The sequence below is a fragment of the Triplophysa dalaica genome, chromosome 20 (assembly GCF_015846415.1).
Source record: "Triplophysa dalaica isolate WHDGS20190420 chromosome 20, ASM1584641v1, whole genome shotgun sequence".
Lineage (NCBI taxonomy): Eukaryota > Metazoa > Chordata > Actinopteri > Cypriniformes > Nemacheilidae > Triplophysa > Triplophysa dalaica.
Genome location: NC_079561.1, coordinates 1,138,456 through 1,161,335, shown reverse-complemented (window position 1 = coordinate 1,161,335; position 22,880 = coordinate 1,138,456). Strand labels below are relative to the sequence as shown.

The 22,880-nt window shown below is 39.3% G+C and overlaps 1 protein-coding gene across 2 annotated transcripts in view; it reads left to right on the top strand.

Moving 5' to 3' along the window:
* The window catches only part of plxna1a (plexin A1a), a 180,537-nt gene extending 170,511 nt beyond the window's left edge, over positions 1–10,026 (top strand). For both annotated transcript variants that reach the window (XM_056732783.1, XM_056732782.1), the window contains exons 28-32: positions 2,160–2,350; positions 3,857–4,026; positions 4,647–4,859; positions 5,234–5,384; positions 6,616–10,026. In XM_056732783.1, the coding sequence (XP_056588761.1) occupies positions 2,160–2,350; positions 3,857–4,026; positions 4,647–4,859; positions 5,234–5,384; positions 6,616–6,711 (821 nt within the window). In that variant the 3' untranslated portion in view covers positions 6,712–10,026. The remainder of the gene's footprint in view (positions 1–2,159; positions 2,351–3,856; positions 4,027–4,646; positions 4,860–5,233; positions 5,385–6,615) is intronic.
* The last annotated feature ends 12,854 nt before the right edge of the window (positions 10,027–22,880 follow it).

Here is a 22,880-nt window from a genome sequence, read left to right as displayed (position 1 = left end):
ATTTTGTTTTCCGAGCACTTGTGGTGTTGATGTGAATAAGAGGTGATGATTGCAGCATCTCTCAGAACTGTGTTTTGTTCCTCGACCGAAAAGGAGGATGAGAGAGAAAAGGCTGTTTAATGTCGTCTCTTCTCCTCCAGAGTGAGTTTTGGTGATTGCTGGAGAATTACGTCTACTCGAGGGTCCATTTCCCTGTGAGAAAACTGATCATTTTACGGGTTCTCAAATACAGGACACACACTTACATCCTTCAACTTGTGGTCCAGTCGTTGCCACGGAAACCAGCGGTGGAGTTCACGTTTTGTCAGGCTTTCAATCTTTCTTGTAATCTCACTGTTGTAAGGAAGCTTTAAATATATTTATTATTTACCTTTTTACTATTATGTTTCAATATAAAAGCGCTGCGAGGAGCCAAAGGAGTGTCTGGTTCTTTCGGCCCGCCAGTCTGTGACGGATGACCTCGGCTTTCTATCTCTCACACCCACTTGCCACTTTAGGATAGAGTTAACCTTAGGGAGTTTTTGATGGATGCCAAAGAACAGTAGATTCATTGTAGCGTAGGGCATCCACATGAAAACGCTCCTTACCCAGAATGCCTTATCCTCAGACAGATTACTGCGCTTAACCATCCATTAGCCGGAGCTCAGCTACTTTCTGCTCTCATCTTTGATGTGTAACTCCTGGGTATTTAGCAGCCGACTGCTCATCAGATAGAAGAAAGCGTCCGCCTTGATTTACGACTGTTGATATGTCTGTTTCATGCGTTTAGATTACAGATTATTTTATATTTATGAAGCCACGGCATCTGTGGGTTTAATACTGTACCGTTTGGAGAGCGCAATGACTGTCTTACAGCTGTTTTACTACGGTAAAAGGGTGGATTGAGTACTAAAGGATTTCGATTGGCTGTCAGTGTTTTATTATTCATCGGCTACTGTAGAAAAAAAATTCCAGTGTTATAATTTAGTTGTGGTGTGGACTTGACAGTTTTCTTTATTTATAATATAGTTTATACAGCCACAGAAAAAATGAAGAGATCATTTCAAATGTTCATTTATCAGCGTTTTTAGATGACAACTGGGCAATTCCAGCGTTATAGACATGAAATAAAAATGCTCAGAGAATGAAATTATTATGATTACATTGAACCATCTGTTTATATTTCACTGAAACCTTGTTGATAGAGTCTAAACATCAAAAAATGTCAGTCTATGAAAAAAAATAGTTAAAAAGGGGGAAATAAACATGGATGTGACAAAAAAAGGACGCGTTTTTTGGGAGACGATAAACTTCTGTAAAATAAAACACACAATCCTGAAGCAATAATACCCAATAAATGGAGAAGTGATTTCTCTTTATAGAATTTCAAATAGTTACTTTATATTCATTTTCATGTGTCCATTTATGAGGAATATGAAGCGTTATAGATGTGGCAATCCTGAAAATGGCTCTTACCTGACTATGAAAAATCATGAGCTCAAAATAAAACAAATGCTTTACAAATTTGAAGAGAGATCTCACATGGATATTTAAACCAACAAATGTTAAAATCTGTGATGTAACCAGAGTAAAAACCGCTGGTAAAACTTATTTATTTTCATGGTAATGTTGACATTTTCAATGAATTGCCCAACTGTGAAATAATGTTTGAACTTTTCCTAAAAACATGTAACAATATTCCAGTCGTACTTAAAAGTGAGTTTGAACTTGTTTTCGTTTGCAGTATTTGAGGTTTGAAAAAATACAGAGCATCTATTCTGTTATTTTCACCTGTTTCTTCAGTTTTCACTTTCTGCAAATAAATGCAAATAGAAACTATATTTTGATTTGACATTTGGGAGAAATATTCGCAGAATGAAACAAAAATGCTCGTTTTACCTAAACACAAGTTCTTATAAATACAAAATTCAGAAAAACTGAAAATAATTTTGAAACGATCTCTTTATTTGTTCAGTGGCCATATATTATATTATTCATATTTGTAGTTATCATCCTTTGTGCAAACAGGTCTTTATGGTTTTCGAGCAATGTAGCAAGTTCACCACAACCATACCTTGCACTTAAGTCCTGTAGAATTCACTTGATGTGCGTTGAACCTCGTCTCATCCAATCAGAATTGAAAATGATCAAATCATAATACGATTGATCTTTGTCTTCAGAGAGCATGTTGAGGACGGCCAGCAGTCCAGACAGCCTCCGTTCCAGGACGCCCATGATCACGCCCGACTTGGAAAGCGGCACCAAGCTCTGGCACCTGGTCAAGAACCACGACCACGCTGACCAGCGCGAGGGTGACCGGGGGAGCAAAATGGTGTCGGAGATCTACCTGACGCGCCTGCTGGCTACCAAGGTGGGTTTGCATGATGTTGACACACATTTTATTACGAAAAATTGTCGGCCTTGATGTTTTGAGACTCATAAATTCAATCAACTCGTGTTGTCGTTTCCGCCCGTACCTTTAAGATTTAGCCTCGCAATCTCCCACGTCTCATTTTCTTATATTTTCTTTCTCCCGTCTGCCTCTTGGTTCCTCTCTCTCCCTCCTTCCCCGGCTCCGTAGCTTATTTCCTTCCCGCCTAATTGTAAGGAGAGGCAAAAATTGAAATCAGAATATGTTTACAAGCCTCTCGGGTGGTCAATTTTGATACATAATAAAAAACGATAGATAAATGTAACGCTAGAGCGAAGGAGAACAGCAGGAGACAGGTAATTTGTTGTGGATCGAGTGTTTCATGGTGCGTGGTGACAGAGCGCTGAATAGATTCCGGGAAACCTCGCGGACTCTCTCTGTCTATCTCACACACACACACACACCGGCACCCTAATCAACACACACCGTATTATCTGAGAGCCACTGCTTGTTTTCCTCTCGCTCTCACAAGTGACGAATAATCCGACATCTCTGCTTCAGATCCTTGAGGGCGTTCAGTGATTTTAGACTTGCTAGTAGTCGTTTTGAAGCCAACTTTGTGATCAATAATATGAGGGGTTTAAAACTGATCCTAGTTCAGCTTCTGCAGTGAGGAGGTAATAGCATCTGTATATTTGAGTTTTTATGTGTATTCAATTTGTGTAGTATAATAAAGCGGTTCAAAGATGTGAAGCGTGTTGTGATGCAGACGGATGAGAGTAAACAATAATAAATGCTGATAGTAAAATTCAACGCACCATATTATGCATAGTTAAGATATTAAAATAAATAGACTTTGAAAAAGGGAGGAGAATGAGTTTTGTTGTTCATATCAAATGCTGTGCGTCCAATCATATTTTGGTGCTTTAGTATCTGTCGATTGAATTTAGCAACATTAAAAGGATAGTGCTCCCAAAAATGAAAGTTCTGTCATTAACTCGTCCTCTTGTCATTTCAAACCTGTATGATTTTCTTTCTTCTGCAGAAGACAAAAGTAGATATTTTGAAGAATGTCGGTGGCCAGACAACAGTTTGACCCTTTGATTTGCATTGGTTTTGTGTCCGTACATTAAAAGTGGATGCGTACCAACGACATTCTTCAAAATATCTTCTTTTGTGTTCCGCAGAAGAATCACTTTAACTATGTTTATAATGCATTCACAATTTCCATATTGTTGTGTCTGTGCGGTTCATGGTACTGTTAAAGGAGTACTTCACTTTAAAAGAAGCCCCCGCTGACCTTCCATAGTAGGAATAAAAATGACCATGGAAAGTCAATTGGGGCTTATTTTTAACATTTCAATGTTCGTTTTTCTACATTTGTACAATAAATGTTGGTAATGGGTTGCATAAAATAGATCCTGATTTAATATTTTGTATTTAAAATGTGCCATCACATGATATGTATTATATATTGACAAAATACGTATGTTCTTCTCACTACAGGGTACTTTACAGAAATTCGTAGATGATTTGTTTGAGACGATATTCAGCACGGCGCACCGCGGCAGCGCCCTTCCTCTCGCTATAAAGTACATGTTCGATTTCCTGGATGAACAGGCGGACAAACACCAAATCACAGATTCAGATGTTCGGCACACCTGGAAAAGCAACTGGTGAGGAGAAGCGTTCTGTGGTGTTTAGAGGAATACACTTTGGGATTGACATTGTATGCGTGTTATTTTAAGACCTTAGATCAGGGGTTCTCAACCTTTTTGACTCCAAGGCCCCCCTTGTATTCAACAACATTTAAAGCCCCCCCCAATTCACAAAAACTACAAATTTCTACCCCCAAAAATATTTTAGAGCTTGACGTTAACTGGAACAAACGTTTATTCATTATAAAATTGCCCAAATTATATTTTAATTTTTTTACTAACTATTCGTCATCTTCAGGGCCCCGTGGAAGTCAGCTGGGGCTCCCTTGTGTGCCAACCCCCCCCTGTTTTTGTTCTTGGGCCCCCTTTGTGTAGAGTGTATATATTTGTGGCCCCCAAATAAGACTTATAATCTTAAACTTAGAATTTTTATTAAACCAAAAACAAATTTAGTTATATAATGCTGGAACATCAATTCTTTTGGTTGATGGTGTTCTTTTTCTTTTTGATAGCATAAAATCTATGAAAATATCTTTTAAATCGGCCATAAAATCTGTGCCCCCCGGATTCATCTTTGAGCCCCATGTTTGAGAACCACTGCTTAAGATGTCACAATTTACATTTTCTCCTGTTCTCAGTTTGCCATTAAGGTTCTGGGTGAACGTGATCAAGAATCCTCAGTTTGTGTTCGACATCCACAAGAACAGCATCACAGACGCGTGTCTGTCTGTCGTTGCTCAAACGTTCATGGACTCCTGCTCCACATCCGAACACAAGCTTGGCAAAGATTCCCCCTCCAACAAGCTCCTCTACGCTAAAGATATTCCCAACTACAAGAACTGGGTAGAAAGGTATGCAGACTGTATTTCGCTGATCATTTTGCGGAAGTACAAAGCTCTCATTCATACTGTTGGAGAATTAAAACTATGAAAATAGATCAAGTGTTGAATGGAGGCAAATAGTTTGGAAGTTCCTGTAGATTATACAGTTAATCATGGTGCTACGTATCAACCAATGAAAGTCAGAGAAATGTAACTTTAAGTCTCCAGGAATTACTGATTTGTTGATTTGATACTTATTTTCTATTGCACTTGTTTTGCCTCACCACCTGTTTTAACCCTCGTCATAACCTTATTTAAAGGCCACAAATTCACATGAAATCAGAGTGCAATCGATCGCTCCACAAGCATGCTGACGTTACACTGTCTGTCTTGCCGTCCTGCAGGTATTACTCAGACATTGCACGTATGTCTGCCATCAGCGATCAGGACATGAGCGCGTATCTCGCCGAGCAGTCTAGACTGCATCTGAATCAATTCAACAGCATGAGCGCCCTACACGAGATCTACTCTTACATCACCAAGTACAAAGATGAGGTGAGTACAGTTGGAAAAGAGGATTGGATTCAGGAATAGCATACTTTTCACTTACAGTGTTATTGTTTAAAATAAAAGTTTAAACGCTGATTTTGATGTTCACCACAAAAGAAAATGGAGTGGTACGGTCAGACTGAGTGCATGGCTCAGTGGGATACGCCGTTGTATCCAGTGAGCTTGGACGAATATGGTTATTTGGCGGAGTTTAATGTAAACCATATAGAAGCTATATAAAAATACTGGAATGCACTGTAAAAATTGAAATAAAAAGGCTGGGTTTGGATTAGGTTTAGAAATAGACGTTAAAGAAATCTGTAATCCTTTTCTCACCGATGAATAGATAGTTAAGATGGCCGAACGTAAAATTCAACACGTTTAAAACAAGGACACTTACTGTATCATCCATGTGGCCCTTCACACGTAAGGCCATCTGACAGCACACATGAGCTCATGTGTCAAAACCAGCGACTCATTCCAGCCGGCCCGGATAAACGAGAGATAATAAGCCGCCGAAGGAGACCATTTACATCTACCTCACCTAGAAATGAGACCGTGTGTGCGTGTCTTCATTTCAGTGGAAAGAAGTAGACACAGTGGGTCTGTTTAATTGTTCCTACATTTTCGACTGTGTTTCTTCAGCCATAAAGCAGATATAAAAAGGTGTCTGTAGTTAGCGCCAGGCCCCCTTTTCTTTAAAAGCATTTCATTTTCCGTGTTACGTTTCCTTACCTTTGGGAGATTTTAGTCGGGCGCGACTCATCAAGCATCATCCCGGCTCTCCGTGAAACCTCGCTCTCTTCCTCTCTCGCTGTCTGACGTTAATACACTGCAGCTGGTCGCGTTTAAAACAGCCGTTTATGTTCATTAGTCTTTATTATCCAGATGCACACGTGTCCACGTGAAGATCCTCGCTGAACCTGCTTGAAAATCAGGAGGGAAATTAGCAATCCATTATCCGGCGCTGAGTGTGTTTCCAATCCTTGTCTTTTAGATTTCCTAGACTTTTAGTTGGAGCGCTTTGATGGACTGCGCAGATGTGTGTGCAGATGTCCTTTAGCATGTGCACTTTTGTAAGGTTGTAGTTTGAAACCCAATTTTGAAATGTGTTCGTATTTGAAATCAAAAACATTTTTTTGACTCATTTTGATACAGATTGCATTTATTATCTATGTATTTTGGCGTTCTCACACTTGTATTATTGTCTTATGTGATGTCATTTCCTGTTCCGCAGATCCTGTCTGCGCTACAGAAAGATGAGTTGGCCCGGCGTCAAAGACTGCGCAGTAAACTGGAACAAGTTATCGACACCATGGCTCTGACAAGCTGAGGACCCCTAATTTATCTTGGCCACGCCCTCTCCAACATCCTGGCCCCGCCCCCAAGCCACTCCCACACACGCATTAAGCTGACAGACTGCGATGTCAGAAGCAGTACACTGGAGACCCCTCAGCCCAGGATGGAAATCCTCTTTCATCACTTACTTTGAACTCGACACACACACCTGAATGTCTCCCTGGACGTGACGTCCAACTAATAGGACTAGTTTGGTTTTCTTCGTATGGTTTCGTAGTGTGTGTTGAGCCACGGTTGTGCGTGCCGTTACTCACCAAGGATGTCTTGTATTATGAGCCTGAAGACCTAAAAGTCTACAAAAAGGACGAGAGCGGTGAACTTTCATGAACTCCATTTAGTTTAGCGCTTAATTTTTGACGTATCCCCCCGTTTTTTCTCTTTGGGTTGATCGACGGACTCGCTCACGAAAGTCTCCTGCCACTTGTGTTACTGCTGAATTTGCACAATTTACAGGAACTACAACAAATGAAAATGATATAAATATATATATAAATGTGTATAGAGATATAAATACAACTGCATTTTTTATACAAAAAAATAAGAGTGAAAAGAAGCGTACAAAGTTTTCCATTTTAACACAGAAAAGACTAAAAGATGAATTTGATATGTGAAGCAAAGACCGACGAGACAAAAAAACCTAGAAAAAAATGTCCTGTGCCATGTTTTCTTTGAATGTTGTTTAGTGCAAAAACGATTTTCTTTAGATAAAACGTGCTATGATTTCAATGTTACCCTAGTGACCGAAGAACTACGAGTGAAAAATGTGCAAAAAAGAACAAACGTGTTCCCGTGCGGTACCTCGTGTTTTTGGAGGGAACCGTCCTCACCGAAAGGGTTTTGTTGGTGGGTCGGTTGGTGGATTTAGTTTGTACGCATTTTTGTTAAAGCTTTATTGTTAATATTGAATATAAATTTCAGCCACTTGACCACATTGTTTTTTGAGAAACGAACACAAAACTTGATTATGTTCATGATTGCCCCCTTATCGTATCATGTCTCATCATTTAATCGTTTGACAGAAACAGACGTGAGCACTTGGAGGCTTGAATGACAACTTTTTGCACAAAACACATCGGATTATAATGAAGGAATTAAGATTGACGTTAGGCTTCGCAATTGAAATCGTACAATTTCGAGAAGGTCGGGAGACATTTGGAACCTTGACCTTTCTCAGCTTTTTCTTTTTTGGAAGTGTGGATCAATGCTACGATGATTTAACCAATTCCAAGAACCACAAACTGAAGCTAGAAATGTATGACTGAGCTCACAAAGACAAAATAGAAACTGTTGTACCATGTTCTTAAACGGCTTTCATAGCAGCATTTTCGGAAGGTGACGTCTTTAAAAAGTATTTTTATTTATTTTTCCGGTTTTGTTTTGATCTCATAAACTACTCGTATTAATCCTCATGGCACCTCCCCCTAGTTTGTATTTCAGTCCATCATGCCCATCCCTCAATTTCCTATGAAGTTTAATGAATGAATTTAACGACTTTTTCTGTTGCGGGTTGTGATCGGTGACGTTACAAATGTGAATCTCTTCAGGGGTATGAATTCGATGAAGTCAAGCTCTTCCCCGCTGCTGAACTTTTCTTCGGCGTTCTGGTTGTTTTGGAGTTTCTCTTTATCTTCTCTCTCGAGAACGTCGATAACTTTGCGAGGGTCTGTATCGCGGTGACGGGCTTTCATGTGCTGCAGCAGTTCTCCAAAAGTCAGTCATGTTCAAACAAGAGAAAGCCTCTTCTGCTTTCGCTTACCGCTGAGATTAAAGCAGAAGACTTTCTGAGATGTGATGGAAACGTCTTTGAAAGATTTAGGTCAGAAACCCGAAGAACGAGAACGAGAGTGAGTCACACAAACTTCAAAATTCCATGTTTTCTCGCTCGCTTTACCTCCATACAACCAGACATCAGGGTTCATTTCAGCTCGGAAAGTAATAAAGAATCATTCTTTACAGATTTATTTATTTTTGGATCGTGCTTTATGTTATTGACTTTATGCCGTTGCAAATTTCTCCTAATCGACTGGGAGCAGGTCTCCAGAACTCTTCCGTAGTAAAGACAATCTCCCTTTACATCTAGTCATATCCTTCACCTGTAAGATTCCTTCTTTTCTCTTTGCACAAATCTGTTGAAGAACATTCGATTTTTGATTCGCTTGCATGTTTGTGGTGAGCTCTCATAAATCTGATCATTTGAAACTATTTGGGAGGAACTTTCAATAAAGTAGATAGACAGACTTCTTGAAATTGAACATGAGTAGTACACTACTGTCAGACATTCAGTTCTTTATGCCTGTAAACCTTTGTTAGTTTCTTTATTTCATTTCCAGTAAATGAGTTTGCATGTTTCTACACTACAGGTGAAGCCACGTTATTGGAAAATACAAGCATGCTATTCTACTTGCGTTCCAATGGCTGATTTTCCTCGTACGTGGGGAAATCAACAGTCTGGCCGTGTTTTTATTTTCTCTGCCGTTTTGCAGATGAAGAAATCTTGATGTGCTTTGCTTTGTGCGACTTTAGCAGATGATGGTGATTGTAAAACAGCTGTTTGCATTGTAATGTCTCAGGACGTGTGTTTTTGATGTTGTCTATTCTCTTTCCATTCAAATTGATTTTTATGGCGAGTGTTACTTTGATTTTCCGTCGTTATTTTGATGTTTTCTATGGAACGTGTGAGAGATGCTCTCAAATTTCCAGGATGTTGATGTGCAACGTATTCAAGTGATCGCCTCTCATTTCTCAGCACTTGTTTTGGGAACGCTAACTTATTTTGAGTACAGGAACAAAAAACGAAGAGAAGAAATGGCTTTTCTCCACTAGATGATGGGAAAAAGCCGAACAGAAGGTGTTTTAGAGATCAAAGAGCTTTCGTTTCTGCACAGAGTGCCTTGTCAGCTCATCTCTGGGCCGCCTCTGACCCTTTCATTACCCACAATCCATCTCTTCCCTTCCGGCTTTCTATCGCCGTCTGACCACGCCTTCGATCTTCAGCCCAAAAGACCGACCTCTCCATCTCCGGTTTTTCATTTCTGCTCATGGTTTTTCCAGATTGAAACTCCTCTTTGAAGGACGAATTAACTTAAGCGTAGGAACAAAAATGTGAGCATGTAGATTTCCGAGAAAATTCACGAATTTTAATACTTTATTAAATCTGATACCTTTTTGAAGAGTTTCAGACTTGAATCAACTGTGACAGGTTGGCTGTTAAACGCTCATTGTGTAAATATTGTGCTCTTTCCTATTTTGCAAATTTATTATGTGTAAATAAATACATGCATCAAGGAGAGATTAAACATTTTTCGCTAAACTTGCTGTTGTTGTCTTGCCCTGGTCTCCTGATTCTAAGCGTGAATAATGTTTTGTTGTTTGCCATACAGTGGGGTGCTAGAGTCTAGTGAAAATACTTTTGTTCATTATAAATAATCAGCATAAATTTGAGAATGTTTTATAGGCACAAATGAGATAAAGTAGTCAATATCACAAATTTTGTATGTGCAGAATCCAATATATTTATCATCTGATTATATTTTCTTTTGTATTTATTCATATGATCCTTTCAGTTTAAAATTTACTTTAATCCCACATTTTAATAACGCTACATATTCCTCATAAGGAGACACATTAAAATTAAAATAAAGTTACTATTTTATCTTCTGTGAGGAGAAGTCCCTTCTGTATTTGTTGGGTTTTGTTGTTTCAGGTCGTGCATTTTAATTCTAGGAAATCCTACAAACTTTGTCGCCTCCCAAAAAACGTGTCCTTTTGTCACATCCGTTACGCTTGTTCATTTGCCTTTTTTAAAATAGAAAATTAGTTCATAGACTCACATTTTTCTGACGCTTACTCAATCAACAAGGTGTTGGTAAAATATAAACAAATGTTTCAGTATATTGAACAAGCAAAATATAATCAATGAGTGTGTTTATGTCACCTACATCACGCAAAATGTCACGTCCGTATTGCTGGAGTTTCCCTGTACAGATTCTTAAAGGTGGGATCCATATTATCCTTCAGAGGTAATGTGTTCCCAGAATGCACTGCTAAATATTTGAGGGTTTAAAAAATTATTGGAGACTAATAGGAAGATATAATCAAAAATAGATTTGTATTAAATATTTTTGTGTGCTGTATATGTATCATGCTTATTAGAATAGCATCTCCAACCGAACATAAAACAATATTTTATTAAATTCAATTCAAGTTTATTTATATAGCGCTTTTCACAATGTGTATTGTTTCAAAGCAGCTTTACAGGGGCAAACAGGAAAAACAGATAAGTTAGAACACAGCACAGTGCATGGTATTTATACAACGAGTAAGATCATTCTAATAAATAATATCTAATTTCTAAATAAATAAATAGATGAATGAATGCAGTCTCCCGGTGAGCAGGCCAACACTGCCCTGTTGGCCTGCCTATAGTATATTTTATATACTTATACTACAATTATTACAGGTTATACAGTACAAGTCTTCTGTTTAAAGAATGCTTGTGCAGCATGCAAGGTGAATGTCTCCAAATCATTCTCATATTTCATTTAGTATGCAGCCTTAGAAGACAGCTGCCGATGTAGACGTCACTAGAGTTTGGAACTGAGCATCAGTGGGCAGATGTTTATCTGAAACCGTCCTGATATTTTAGTCGCGGTAATGACAGTGAGACTGAGATTTCAGTCTTTATGCAGCTCGGCGAGCGCAGCCAGATGAAACTGGCCCCATTAGTTTGGAGCATATAATCGCTCAGAGTAATTCAATTAAAAGTCTTTTTGAAGGAAAGCTTAAATTGTCCTATGATTGCGAGCCCACCGAGTCTTTAAATGATTCTGTCAGACTCAAATGTGCATGTAGCACTAAAGCTGTGATTTATGACTGGCTGGCAGTGGATGTGATTTTCTTTCCTTTAAGCAGTTCCAGTCAATGATGGCTGCCTCGCAGCCGGAGCAATTAAACCTCCGCTTCACTTTTGTTACGGCTTGAACGTGTTGAATGACAGAAAGATGCACTGATACAGTCAATGACTTATAGAGTTCACATTTCACCACACACGTCTCTCTTTCTCTGTCTATCCATGTTTCTGTCTCTATTTGTCTTTCTCATTTCACCTCTGACTGTCTCTGTCTGTCTGTATATATATGACTGACATCTCTTTGTTTGTCTCTCTGCTAATCCATTTGTCTGTCATTACATCCACCCATCTGTCTGTCTGTCTGTCTGTCTATCAGTGACCACGTTCACATGGACGTCAGTAATCAAATGATTTGTCTTATTCGGAGTAAACTAATATTAGGATTAAGGTGTTTACATGAGTTGCTTTAAGAATACACCTCTCATGTTCATGTTTTACATGTTACACTTCATAGTTGGATTAATGGCATACGTCACAAAATCCCTAAATGACAACGTTTTAGCTCGGTTTACATGCTCCTTTCTAAATCAGATTATTGTCTTAATCCTGTTCATATCAGATTATTGTTGTCCGGGGTCAATGTGTCTGTCTATCTCTCTGTTTTTTGTCTGTCTGTCTGACTATTGGTCTATCCATATTTCTCTCATCTCACTGTCTATCTACTAATTATCTGTCTGTTGGTCTCATTTCTCTGTATGTCTGTCTGAATGTTTCAGTCTGTCTGTCTATCTAACTGTCTGACTCTCTGTCTGTCTGGTTGTACTTCTGTTTGTATATATTTATAAATATGTCTTGCTATCACTGGTCTTTGTCTGACAAGCTGTCTGTCTGTTTGTTTGTCCATCTGTCTGTCTCTCTATATATTATTAATCTGTGTGTCTGTTTTATAATCGCTCTGTCTGTCTGTGTATCTGACTGTATCTCTCTTTGTTTGTTTGTCTGTCTGTCCATCTACTAATCATCCGTTTGTCTCACTCTCTGTTTATCTGTCTGTCTGTCTCAGTCTATCCATCAGTCAGTCTGTCTGTCTGACTATCTCTAATTGTCTATCTATAGATTCTTTCCACATTACAAATGGATAAAAATGTAAGAAAGTCCTGAAATAGGAAAAAGTCACGGTACTAAAATAATATGTATTCATATACGTGACTTGGACACATTTCATTCTACTTCCACGTGTTCAACCAGCCATCAGCTCAACTTATCTTCCTTCCACATATTTATCCCCATTTTCCTCTCAGCCTTATTGCCCTCTTCTCTATTTCCCTCTTTTAAGCGTCTCTCCCCCTCTCACGGGCTCCCGCTGACAGACACATTCTTCAATGGTTGATGGTCAGAATAAAGAGACGCAGATGTGGACAATTATCTCTCTGCTCGCTCATGCGCTCCGCCCGCATCTCTCACCCGGACGCTCCGTGGGTCTCTGAGGACGGGGGGCAGCTGATGAACCCTTTGGAAATGATCACACCTGCGTGGGGGTAATAAGATGGTGGTTTGCTGAGAGCCGGTCCGATTACCGAGCTCTGAATCGAGGGCTGTGATCGGCGGTGGCATGTAGACGGTGTGAGCCGACTCTCACAGGGTCTTGACTGTTATTTCGCACGGTGGAAAGGTCTGAAAAGGTTAGAAATTTGTCTAAGATGATGACAGTGCAGTCTGTGTGTCTCATTGTTCAACAGCCTGAAATGTTTTTGGTAGCAAAATCTATCACCATTATAGAGAATTACTTTGAAAGCATGACAATACCCAATGTTACGTTAGCACAGACAAAAGTTCTGTTTTTTTCTGTTGACTTTTACTGTCACGTCACCAACAGCATTTGCAGTAGTGAGTGAACGTCTTGAGGGTTTGATCCAGACGTATTGTACAAACACAATACACATAGTACACAATATACACAAGAGTAAACTCTGACTTGTAAAAAGACCCACATTGTATGTGTTACTGACGCGAATCATCCCTCAAATCTCGCAGCTTGTCGGGGAGAGAAACGCTTTACATTTTCAAAGCAATCAGACCTACAATTTTCTGCCGGATGATAAAATGGGTGAATGATTCCATCGATTTGCTTTGAAGGAGGAACTTAAGCAATATCTGGAAATCCGAATATAATATGATATATCATGGAGGCTTGGAAATAGGCTTCTTTAGATCACTAAGCAATTACATAGCAACCACTGACAAGACCCTAGCAACCGCTCATAAGTGGTGCCAAGTGGCCCCGCTTACATTTTGTAAAGAACATGAAGAAATGCAGTTACTCTCAAGAGTCTTAAAACCTGTATCATTTTCTTTTTTGTTCAAAACACAAAGGAAGATATTTTAAAGACACCCATTGACTTCTATTGTATCGACACAAAACCGATGCAAGTCAACTGTTGAACAGTTTTCGACATTCTTCAAAATATCTTCTTTCATGTTCTGCAGTAAATAGAAAGTAAAGCAGGATTAAAATGACAGGATGACAAGAAACAATAAGAAAATTATCATTTTTGGACGAACTATCTCTTTAAGAGGCTTTTACATCCTCCCAAGATTCTTGGCATCCCCAGATGTTTTGTTTTTAATTTAGCGATACACTTCAGACAAACAGTCAGTGACATCATTTGGTTGCTTCCCAAATATTCTTTTAGCGACTGCTCTGTTTTCAATAACAGTGTCTTTTCATTATGAATTGTGTTGCAGTCCTTTTAAACACTGTTATATTATCCACTTAAAAGGAGTTTTAAGGGCCAAACTCACTAGAGAAAAAAGCATCTAATTATTTAGGCGGGACATCAATTTCGTTCCGTTTCAAGTACAAGCCCACCTCGCTGCTGTCAAATAAAATAAGGTCGCACAAACACACGGCTGTTGAGTTTAAAAACTTTTCACATGCGTGCCTTGTACTCTTACGATCGGTCTAAAAAAGTGAAGATGCAAATAGACGAAATTAATGAGAACGGTGGAGGGAAAGAACAAGAGGGCGCGAGCGTATTGCAATCTTTCAATTTATCGACGGGGGATTTACATGCTGGTTCTTTATGTTTGGCAGAGATAAGAGAAGCATTGCAGTTTAGGATGTGAGCACGCCAAACGTGATCTTTGAAGCAACGGAAAACCTTTCTGCGGATCCGGAGATAGTATGCACGCTGGCGAGCGAGCGTGCGTGCGCGTGTACGAGGGGATGGGGTCCCGGCACTCTAAATCCTTCAAAGGTTTGATAAAGAAGAGTGATTTAAGAACAGCTCCGGCCGCTGCGACCGCTGACGTGTTCACATTGATTGCAGAAATGCCAATTTGATGTGTGAAATTGAAATGCATGTCCTCAGCAGTGTGTCCAGACAAACTTAGTCAAAGTAACCACGGCCACAATTCAACCGTAGCCTACCACACCAGGTAGCTACTAGTTAAAAATAAACAAATTTATAACATTTTTAGCTTAACTTAAAATCCTTTGTTCATGGAACACAAAAATATAAATGACACGAAAAGCTCAAAAGTTTGCATAAAGTGAATGGAAAATTTGAGTTGTGCAATCTACAGTTAAAATTAAGTAAACCTAACAATACATTTCCAGTCCAATGAACTTAAAATGATCTGTTCAAATGCTGTGAGAAATACTCATAAGCCCTTGCTCCTGAAAGTTTGACTATTCATGTTTTTTTTAAGTAAAAAGCACTTTTGGGGCAATTATATAGATGTTTACAAGATGCATAACGAAATATAAGATGTGTTTAGTATTATTGATGTTGTTTTGTAGTAGGACGGGGAGCTGCTGATGAAGCCTCTGGAAATGATTACACCTGCGTGGCGGTAATAAGATGGTGGTTTGCTGGGAGAAATTCCTCAAAATTTATTTTGTCATTCATACTGGTTTAGACTGTTTTTGTGGTGAACTATCCCTTTAATTCTTGTCCATAAATCATATTTATTTTACTCTGACTGAAATGCATAATTTACTTTGTGTGACTATCTATGAGTATCTGTGTATTCTCAAAAACAGTGTTTTTGTCAACATTACATTTTTTAAATGTTAATCCGGTCAAGATGAACTAAATTACATGTGAAAAGCAGATGCTCTTCATGCATCCTTACATCACATTTCATATCTTTTATATCAGAACACCAGTAGTCCATTTTGTAAAAACGCACAACATTTTGTTGTAATCCTTTTTAATATGCAAGTGATGACATTTCAGATATTGCGATGGAGTTGCATGCTCTGTGCCGCAGTTTGGTGTGCGGTTTGCTAATGAAGAGGTCTAATGGGGTGAACCTTCAGAGTGTCAAATGCAGCTGAATATTCACTACAGGAAATGTGCATTCACTGCAGAGCATGCTGTGGTAAACTGACATCGCAACTCTTGATGCATTTTACATGAGGGTTGTTGGCTCTCTATCTCTCTCTCTCTCTCAGACACACAAACACACACACACACACACACACACACACACACACACGCACACACACACACTCCCTCAATCTCTCTCTCTCTCCATAGGCATAATGAGTTGTATACTGTACAAACTGTATAGTTTATCCCCTAACCCATCCAGTAAACCTAAAGATCGTAGAATTTGTTTTCATTTTCAGATTTTCAAAAATGATCTTTCTGTACAATTTATAAGCTTCTGTGCGCATGGGAACCTCTCAGTGGTCCCCATGAGTTGGTGTGCATTCTGGTTTAGGTCCCCACTAACATAAAAAAACCAAGTCCAAACACACACACTCTCTCTTCAGAGCTGTTCAACGGTTACACTTTTCAGACAACACAATTGAAAGAGGAAAAGAAATGAAGCAACGGCTTCATTGTCTGATCAAATCAACCTTGCATCATGTACCTTTCCGACGTACCCAGAAGCCATCATGATCCGCATATGCTGTGTTTACACAGGAAAGGTCTTTAAAGAGCTTCCTCTGCCTGCGCTCTCTTTGTTTTTCCTCAAACACTCGACATAGTTATGTTTTAATAATACAAGCTGCATAAAAACGAAAACTCATCATTACCAGTGGATGTTCAAGAAACAATTTTCCGCACTATTAGCTCATTCGTCCACGCTTGTGCTGATGATAAGCAAATAACCAAACATAGATTCAGAGAAGTGTGAAGATCGGACCGTGAGCGTTGCTGTTTGCAGTAGTCGGCCGGCTTCCCCTCGGCAGTCCTTATTACGGTCACGTTTTGTCTGTTTCAGCGTCTGATCTCAGGTCAGCTCCTGACAGTGGCATTACTCACATCTCATTCCCCCCCCCGTCTGTGCTCCCCTGCTCCTGGGTCAGCGGGTCCTGCTGGTGTTAGTAACATTCCATTTACCCCATGTGGCCCGGCCTGATCTGGGGTCACCCACAGGTGGAGTTGCTCAGGTCTCATTTTCCTCCGGCTGGCCCCGCTCTGATCTCTGGTCAGTGAATCCGTAGGATCGATGGCGTCCGTGATGAATTCATGGTGCAATGAGCTAGAAAGAGTTGTTTCCACTGTGGTTCAGCAACACAAACAGGCGATATTACTTTCTTTCTAGAACAAAGCAGAAGATATTTCGAAGAATGTCGGTAACCAAACAACAATGGTCCCTGTTGACTTCCATTGTATGGACACAAAACCACAGAGACATTTCTCAAAATATCTTCTTTTGAGTTCCACAGAAGAAAAAGTCCTATAGAGGGTTTAAAGCACATGGTTGTGAATATAAGAAAATAAATGTTGTCATTTTTGGATGAACTATTCTATTAAACATTGTCACCGCTAACTCATAGTGTTTTGCAAAGAATCTCATCCCAACTCCACAGACCGGACAGCTCATCTAATCCAGTGTTTACGCATTAGTTCTGGTAGCAGTCGGGTTAGCTCTGCTCCGTATCGACCAGTCCGGTCCAGCATCCCTCTCTCCCAAAGAACGAAACACATCGCCATGAAACAAGAAAAAGTGTGCGCTGTCTTCCATCGACACAGCCTAGCGCTCCAGATCGATAACACCCCATACGAGTGTAATCCTGGCCTCTGAATTATACTAATCTCATCCTAAATAATCTATATACAGCATCGGAAGGCTTGTGGCATGACGTGGGCGTCTGTTCTTAACCAAAGCCTTGTTACAAAGATTAATTAGTTGATCGTTGACACTGTATTTGTCAAGGAAGGCGAACGTAAGAAAAGCTAAACAATGTTTATAACAAAGCTACGGTGTTATGAGGGTTTAGCTGATGTAATAAATGATACATGCATGAAGCCGCAAACAATCAATTACATTGACCCGCACGCAACCCTCCGTATAAGCATCTGTTCATCTGCTCTTTAAGCATCACGCCTCAGTTAAGACTATTCCAATCCGAATCCACACTGTCGGAATTTCAGTTTTATAACAACCTCAGTTCCTCCATGAGATGCAGGTCTCGTCTCCGCAAATCCCTGCACAGACTCTCCATACTTGTAACTCAGATTAGGGGAGTGAAAAAGCGAGCTAGAGAGGAGCAGTTAGATAAATAATAAAACAAAGATCCTGCTGTTTTGTCTGAGGGAAGAGAACTTCACTTTAATGCACACAAAAAGTGTACACACACACACACACTCACACTTGCTTTCCAATGCCGGTAGAGCTGTGCTTGCCGCTGCAACTTCTCTCTAATTAGTCTCGGGGCAAACTCAACGAATAGAGAGAGAGAGAGAGAGAGAGACCGAGGGAAAGAGTGAGAGACCGAGGGAAAGAACGAGAGACGGAGGGAAAGAGCGAGAGACGGAGGGAAAGAGCGAGAGAAGGAGGGAACGAGCGAGAGACGGAGGGAACGAGCAAGAGAGCGAGAGACGGAGGGAAAGAGGGAGAGAGCGAGAGACGGAGGGAAAGAACGAGAGAGAGAGAGACGGAGGGAAAGAACGAGAGAGAGAGAGACGGAGGGAAAGAGAGAGAGACGGAGGGAAAGAGAGACGGAGGGAAAGAGAGAGAGACGGAGGGAAAGAGCGAGAGACGGAGGGAAAGAGCGAGAGAAGGAGGGAACGAGCGAGAGACGGAGGGAACGAGCAAGAGAGCGAGAGACGGAGGGAAAGAGGGAGAGAGCGAGAGACGGAGGGAAAGAACGAGAGAGAGAGAGACGGAGGGAAAGAGAGAGAGACGGAGGGAAAGAGCGAGAGACGGAGGGAAAGAGCGAGAGACGTAGGGAAAGAGCAAGAGACGGAGGGAGAGACAGAGGGAAAGAGCGAGAGACGGAGGGAAAGAGCGAGAGACGGAGGGAAAGAGCGAGAGACGGAGGGAGAGAGCGAGAGACTGAGGGAGAGAGCGAGAGACGAAGGGAGAGAGCGAGAGACGGAGGGAGAGAGCGAGAGACTGAGAGGGAGAGTGAGAGACTGAGAGAGGGAGAGAGTGAGAGACTGAGAGAGAGAGAGAGAGAGAGAGAGAGAGAGAGAGAGAGAGAGAGAGAGAGAGATGGAGGGAGAGGGAGAGACTGAGAGAGACAGAGGGGTTGGTTGGGGGAATGAGACATCGGCTGGTTGAGCCTGGAAGAGAGAGAGAGAGAGAGAGAGAGAGAGAGAGAGAGAGACTGAGAGAGAGGGGTTGGTTGGGGGAATGAGACTTCGGATGGTTGAGCCTGGAAGAGAGAGAGAAGAGGAAGTTGAATCATAACACCAAGTCAAAAATATGACCCCAAAACACACAACATTACGCTGAGGAGACAATGTAAGTAGCAGTTTAAACATATTGGAAGTTTGGAATATAACAGTACAATATTTGGGATAAAAAGAGGCGGGGCATAATGTGGGATGTATTGTATCGAGGCCGACTCTTTTAATTGATAATAAACATATTTAAGTTCTTCACAGCAATGCCATAGAAACCATTTTTGGTTCCCAAAGAACCATTAACTCATTGTTTTAGTTAAACAATTTATTTATTACTTTTTAATAGTTTACAGAACCTCCTTCCACAACAAAGAACCTTTTGCGAAAAAATGTCCTTTGGATGTTTAAGGGTCTTCATGGAACCCTTTAGTCAAAAAGGGCATCGTAAAGCATGCCAAAGTAAAACTACTTTTCTATTTTTTCAATCCTGTTCATTAAATATACATAAATAACTGTGGTGTATTTGGTGGAATGTGCACTTGAATATTCCAAACTGAGTAACGATGGTTAAAGGGTTACTCCATCCAAAAAGGAAAATTCATTAACTTACTTTATACCATGGTCTGTTTGAATACTGGATTCTGATTGGCTGGAAGGTGTGCATTAAAAGCATTTAACCCACAGGTAACTCCAGTCAGTTTGATTACATTTAAAATGAACTGACAAAATAACCGTCATTTTCACCTGTTTGATCTAAAACTATAATAATAATATATATAATATAATAATAATTTGTTCGTTAACCCATGGTATAAGCGGGACAATCCACGGCTAGCCGTGCATTAAAGGATTTTAATGCACTTCGAAGACGCAACCACCCGACACGAAGCGGAGTGAATTAAAATCCTTTAATGCACGGCTTGCCGTGGATTTTCCCCTTTTATACGATGGTTATTTGCCATGTGAAAGCTTTTATTAATGTTTAATGTGTGATGTTAGTTGCACGGCTAGCTGTGGATTATCCCTTACTTAATCACCCTCAAATTGTTCCAATATTTATTTAGAGTATATTTGGTCAAATGTTAGCCACTGGGACATCATTGACTGCCATAGCAAGAAAAAAGTTGTATTATTAAATTATTACAAATATTTTTGTTTGTGTATAATGTATCAGGTTTGGAAGCACATGGGGGGGGGGGGGTGGGAGTATTTCAAGACAGAACTTTCATTTTTGGGATGAGTATCCCTTTAAACAGGAGATAAACAAACTGATCAAATGTATACGCTGAAAGTGCTGTTGTTAATAGAAGCATCTGAAAAATGCCTAAATGTTATGAATATTATAAAAAGGTCTTACTGCCAACCCCTAATGGGCACTCCGTACACATAACCCATGAATTTAAAAAGAATTCATTTCCTGCACTGTCTACATGTAGCCAACGGCCACATCATTAGAGGAGTTTTACACAGAATAGGCTGAAAAGAGAGAATATGGAATCAAAACAAACCTTTCATATATGTTCCCTCTACACTGTCCATAGCCTGAAATACACTCTAAATAGGAGCAATGGCATCATCTTTAGTCTGAGAATCAGGAGATAAAAACTTTTACTCCATCAGAGGCTTCCTCCCACTCGACTTAGTCTGCTTCATTTATAAGACCATTCTTTAGACCCAGAGAAAGAAGCATATGAAAAAAACTTTTTGTGGAGTTTAATTTCACGGCACATTCTTGTGTTAAAGTTTCCAAATCCTGCTTGGAAGACCGGTCAATATTCCTTTAGGACAAGTCAGTTAACTATTAAATGGTCCAATTTTCTTGAATGGAAAAGGACAAAAACTGTTTGTTTCATTTTATTAATAAACAAGAAAATAGCGCTTAGGTGAGATGTACACATGGTCAATGAGTAGAAACAGAAGAGAAACAAAATACTTCCAAACTTTCTGGACCTTTGTCACGTTAGAAACATCAACATCTTAATTTTGCATCAGTATCAAGATTTAATATAGGAGTATTATATATTGATTAGGTCAGAACTGATATAATTTAGCATGAAATGACCTCAGCGATTGTAATGATTTGATTTGCCTTTGATGTGTTCTGTGTTTTGTTGCATTTTATGGGGTAAAACATGTCAAGATTTGAACTGCTATTAGTTTATATTGTACTATTAAGAACAAAAAATACACATACTAAGTATACAGTACATAGGCCTACTCTGAAAAAACAACTAGATGGATTTACCTAATCTTTGTGTGTTAATATAAGTTACAGCAAATTATCAAATTGTGTGCAAAAACTTTTGAAGTATATTTCCTTAATAAAAAAGTTATAAAATAGCCAATTAACATAAAAATAGGTAAATCCTACTTATTTTTTCAGTGTACATTATCTTAATATTTCATCAAAATTATAACAATTATCACTCATAACCCCCGAAATCATATTAAATATCTTTTCTATGTCCTCATATAAAGAGGAGTTTGTCTGTTTTTCAGTATTGCAGATTATGTTTTTATGTGTTTTCCTACTTCTGTATTTTTTCTTTACAACATTAGAAACATGTGAAATACGTGCTATAGAAACACGTTTGAATTGAATTTAAAAATAGTTATTTTAGTAAAGTTTCACAAGTGTGTTTGTCAGCCTGTATCCTGAAGGCCCTTTTTACATATTTCACATGGGCTGCGTCTGAAATGGCATACTGTGACAGTACGTACTTAATTTGAATAAGTACCATCCTATCGGGCGTTTAAACAGTACGTTCTATATAGTATGAGTGGGAGTAGTATCAATACTTTTGGGAAATACTGCGTAAGCCATTTTTTATGGTCATGTGACCTGTATGCTCTTTGATTTACGACGTATTTACAACAACATACACGTGAGCGTTGATAAAAACATCATTAAGTCACGAGAAATTAATATGTTGGCAGTTACATTAGAAACAGAAGTCCGTCTTGAAGCTTAACGCTATGTTTATTTGATTTACTGATAAACTCAATTCTTTTGAGTACAGAACACTTAATAATGCATTTTGAATAAACGTCATTATTTCATCATTTAACATTTTACTTTTTAAAAACTCTTTAAAAAACTGAATAGAACAGAATACTAGAATGCTAGAAATCCTCCTGTTGTAATTTTGATATAAATACATGAAATAAGAATTTATTTTTAGATTTACTTCCAAAGCATGCTCAGGTCAATGGAAGATATAATACAAATTTTGAGTGAAGTGACTTATTTCTGTTTCCCTAGAACTCAGAATATCAAAATAAACACACTTAAATTGTAAATTAAATGAACTTTTCCACAGTTTTGAGTGCAGTTTGCTCATTTCTAATGAATAGATTAAACTGTTCGGCAATGCATTATGTAAACATATAAAACAGGCAATTCCCAGTTAACATAACAATCACACAGACCTTGAGATAATAAAACTGAGCCTCAATAACTCTTGCCAAAAAACATTGCAAATCCCAGAGTTTTCCGCGGCTCCGAACATATGGCTGGTTTTAACTCTGACCCTTAGACTGCTGGACAGTGACGGGCCCTCATTACCAACGACAAGTCATAATGGTCAAGTCAACGTCCTGAACCTTGTTAGCACGTTTCCAGATAGACTCAATTAAAAATGACAGCAAGTGTGGCTTCTTGCCATGACAACCATTAGAGCAGATTTAAAACAAGAACCTTCA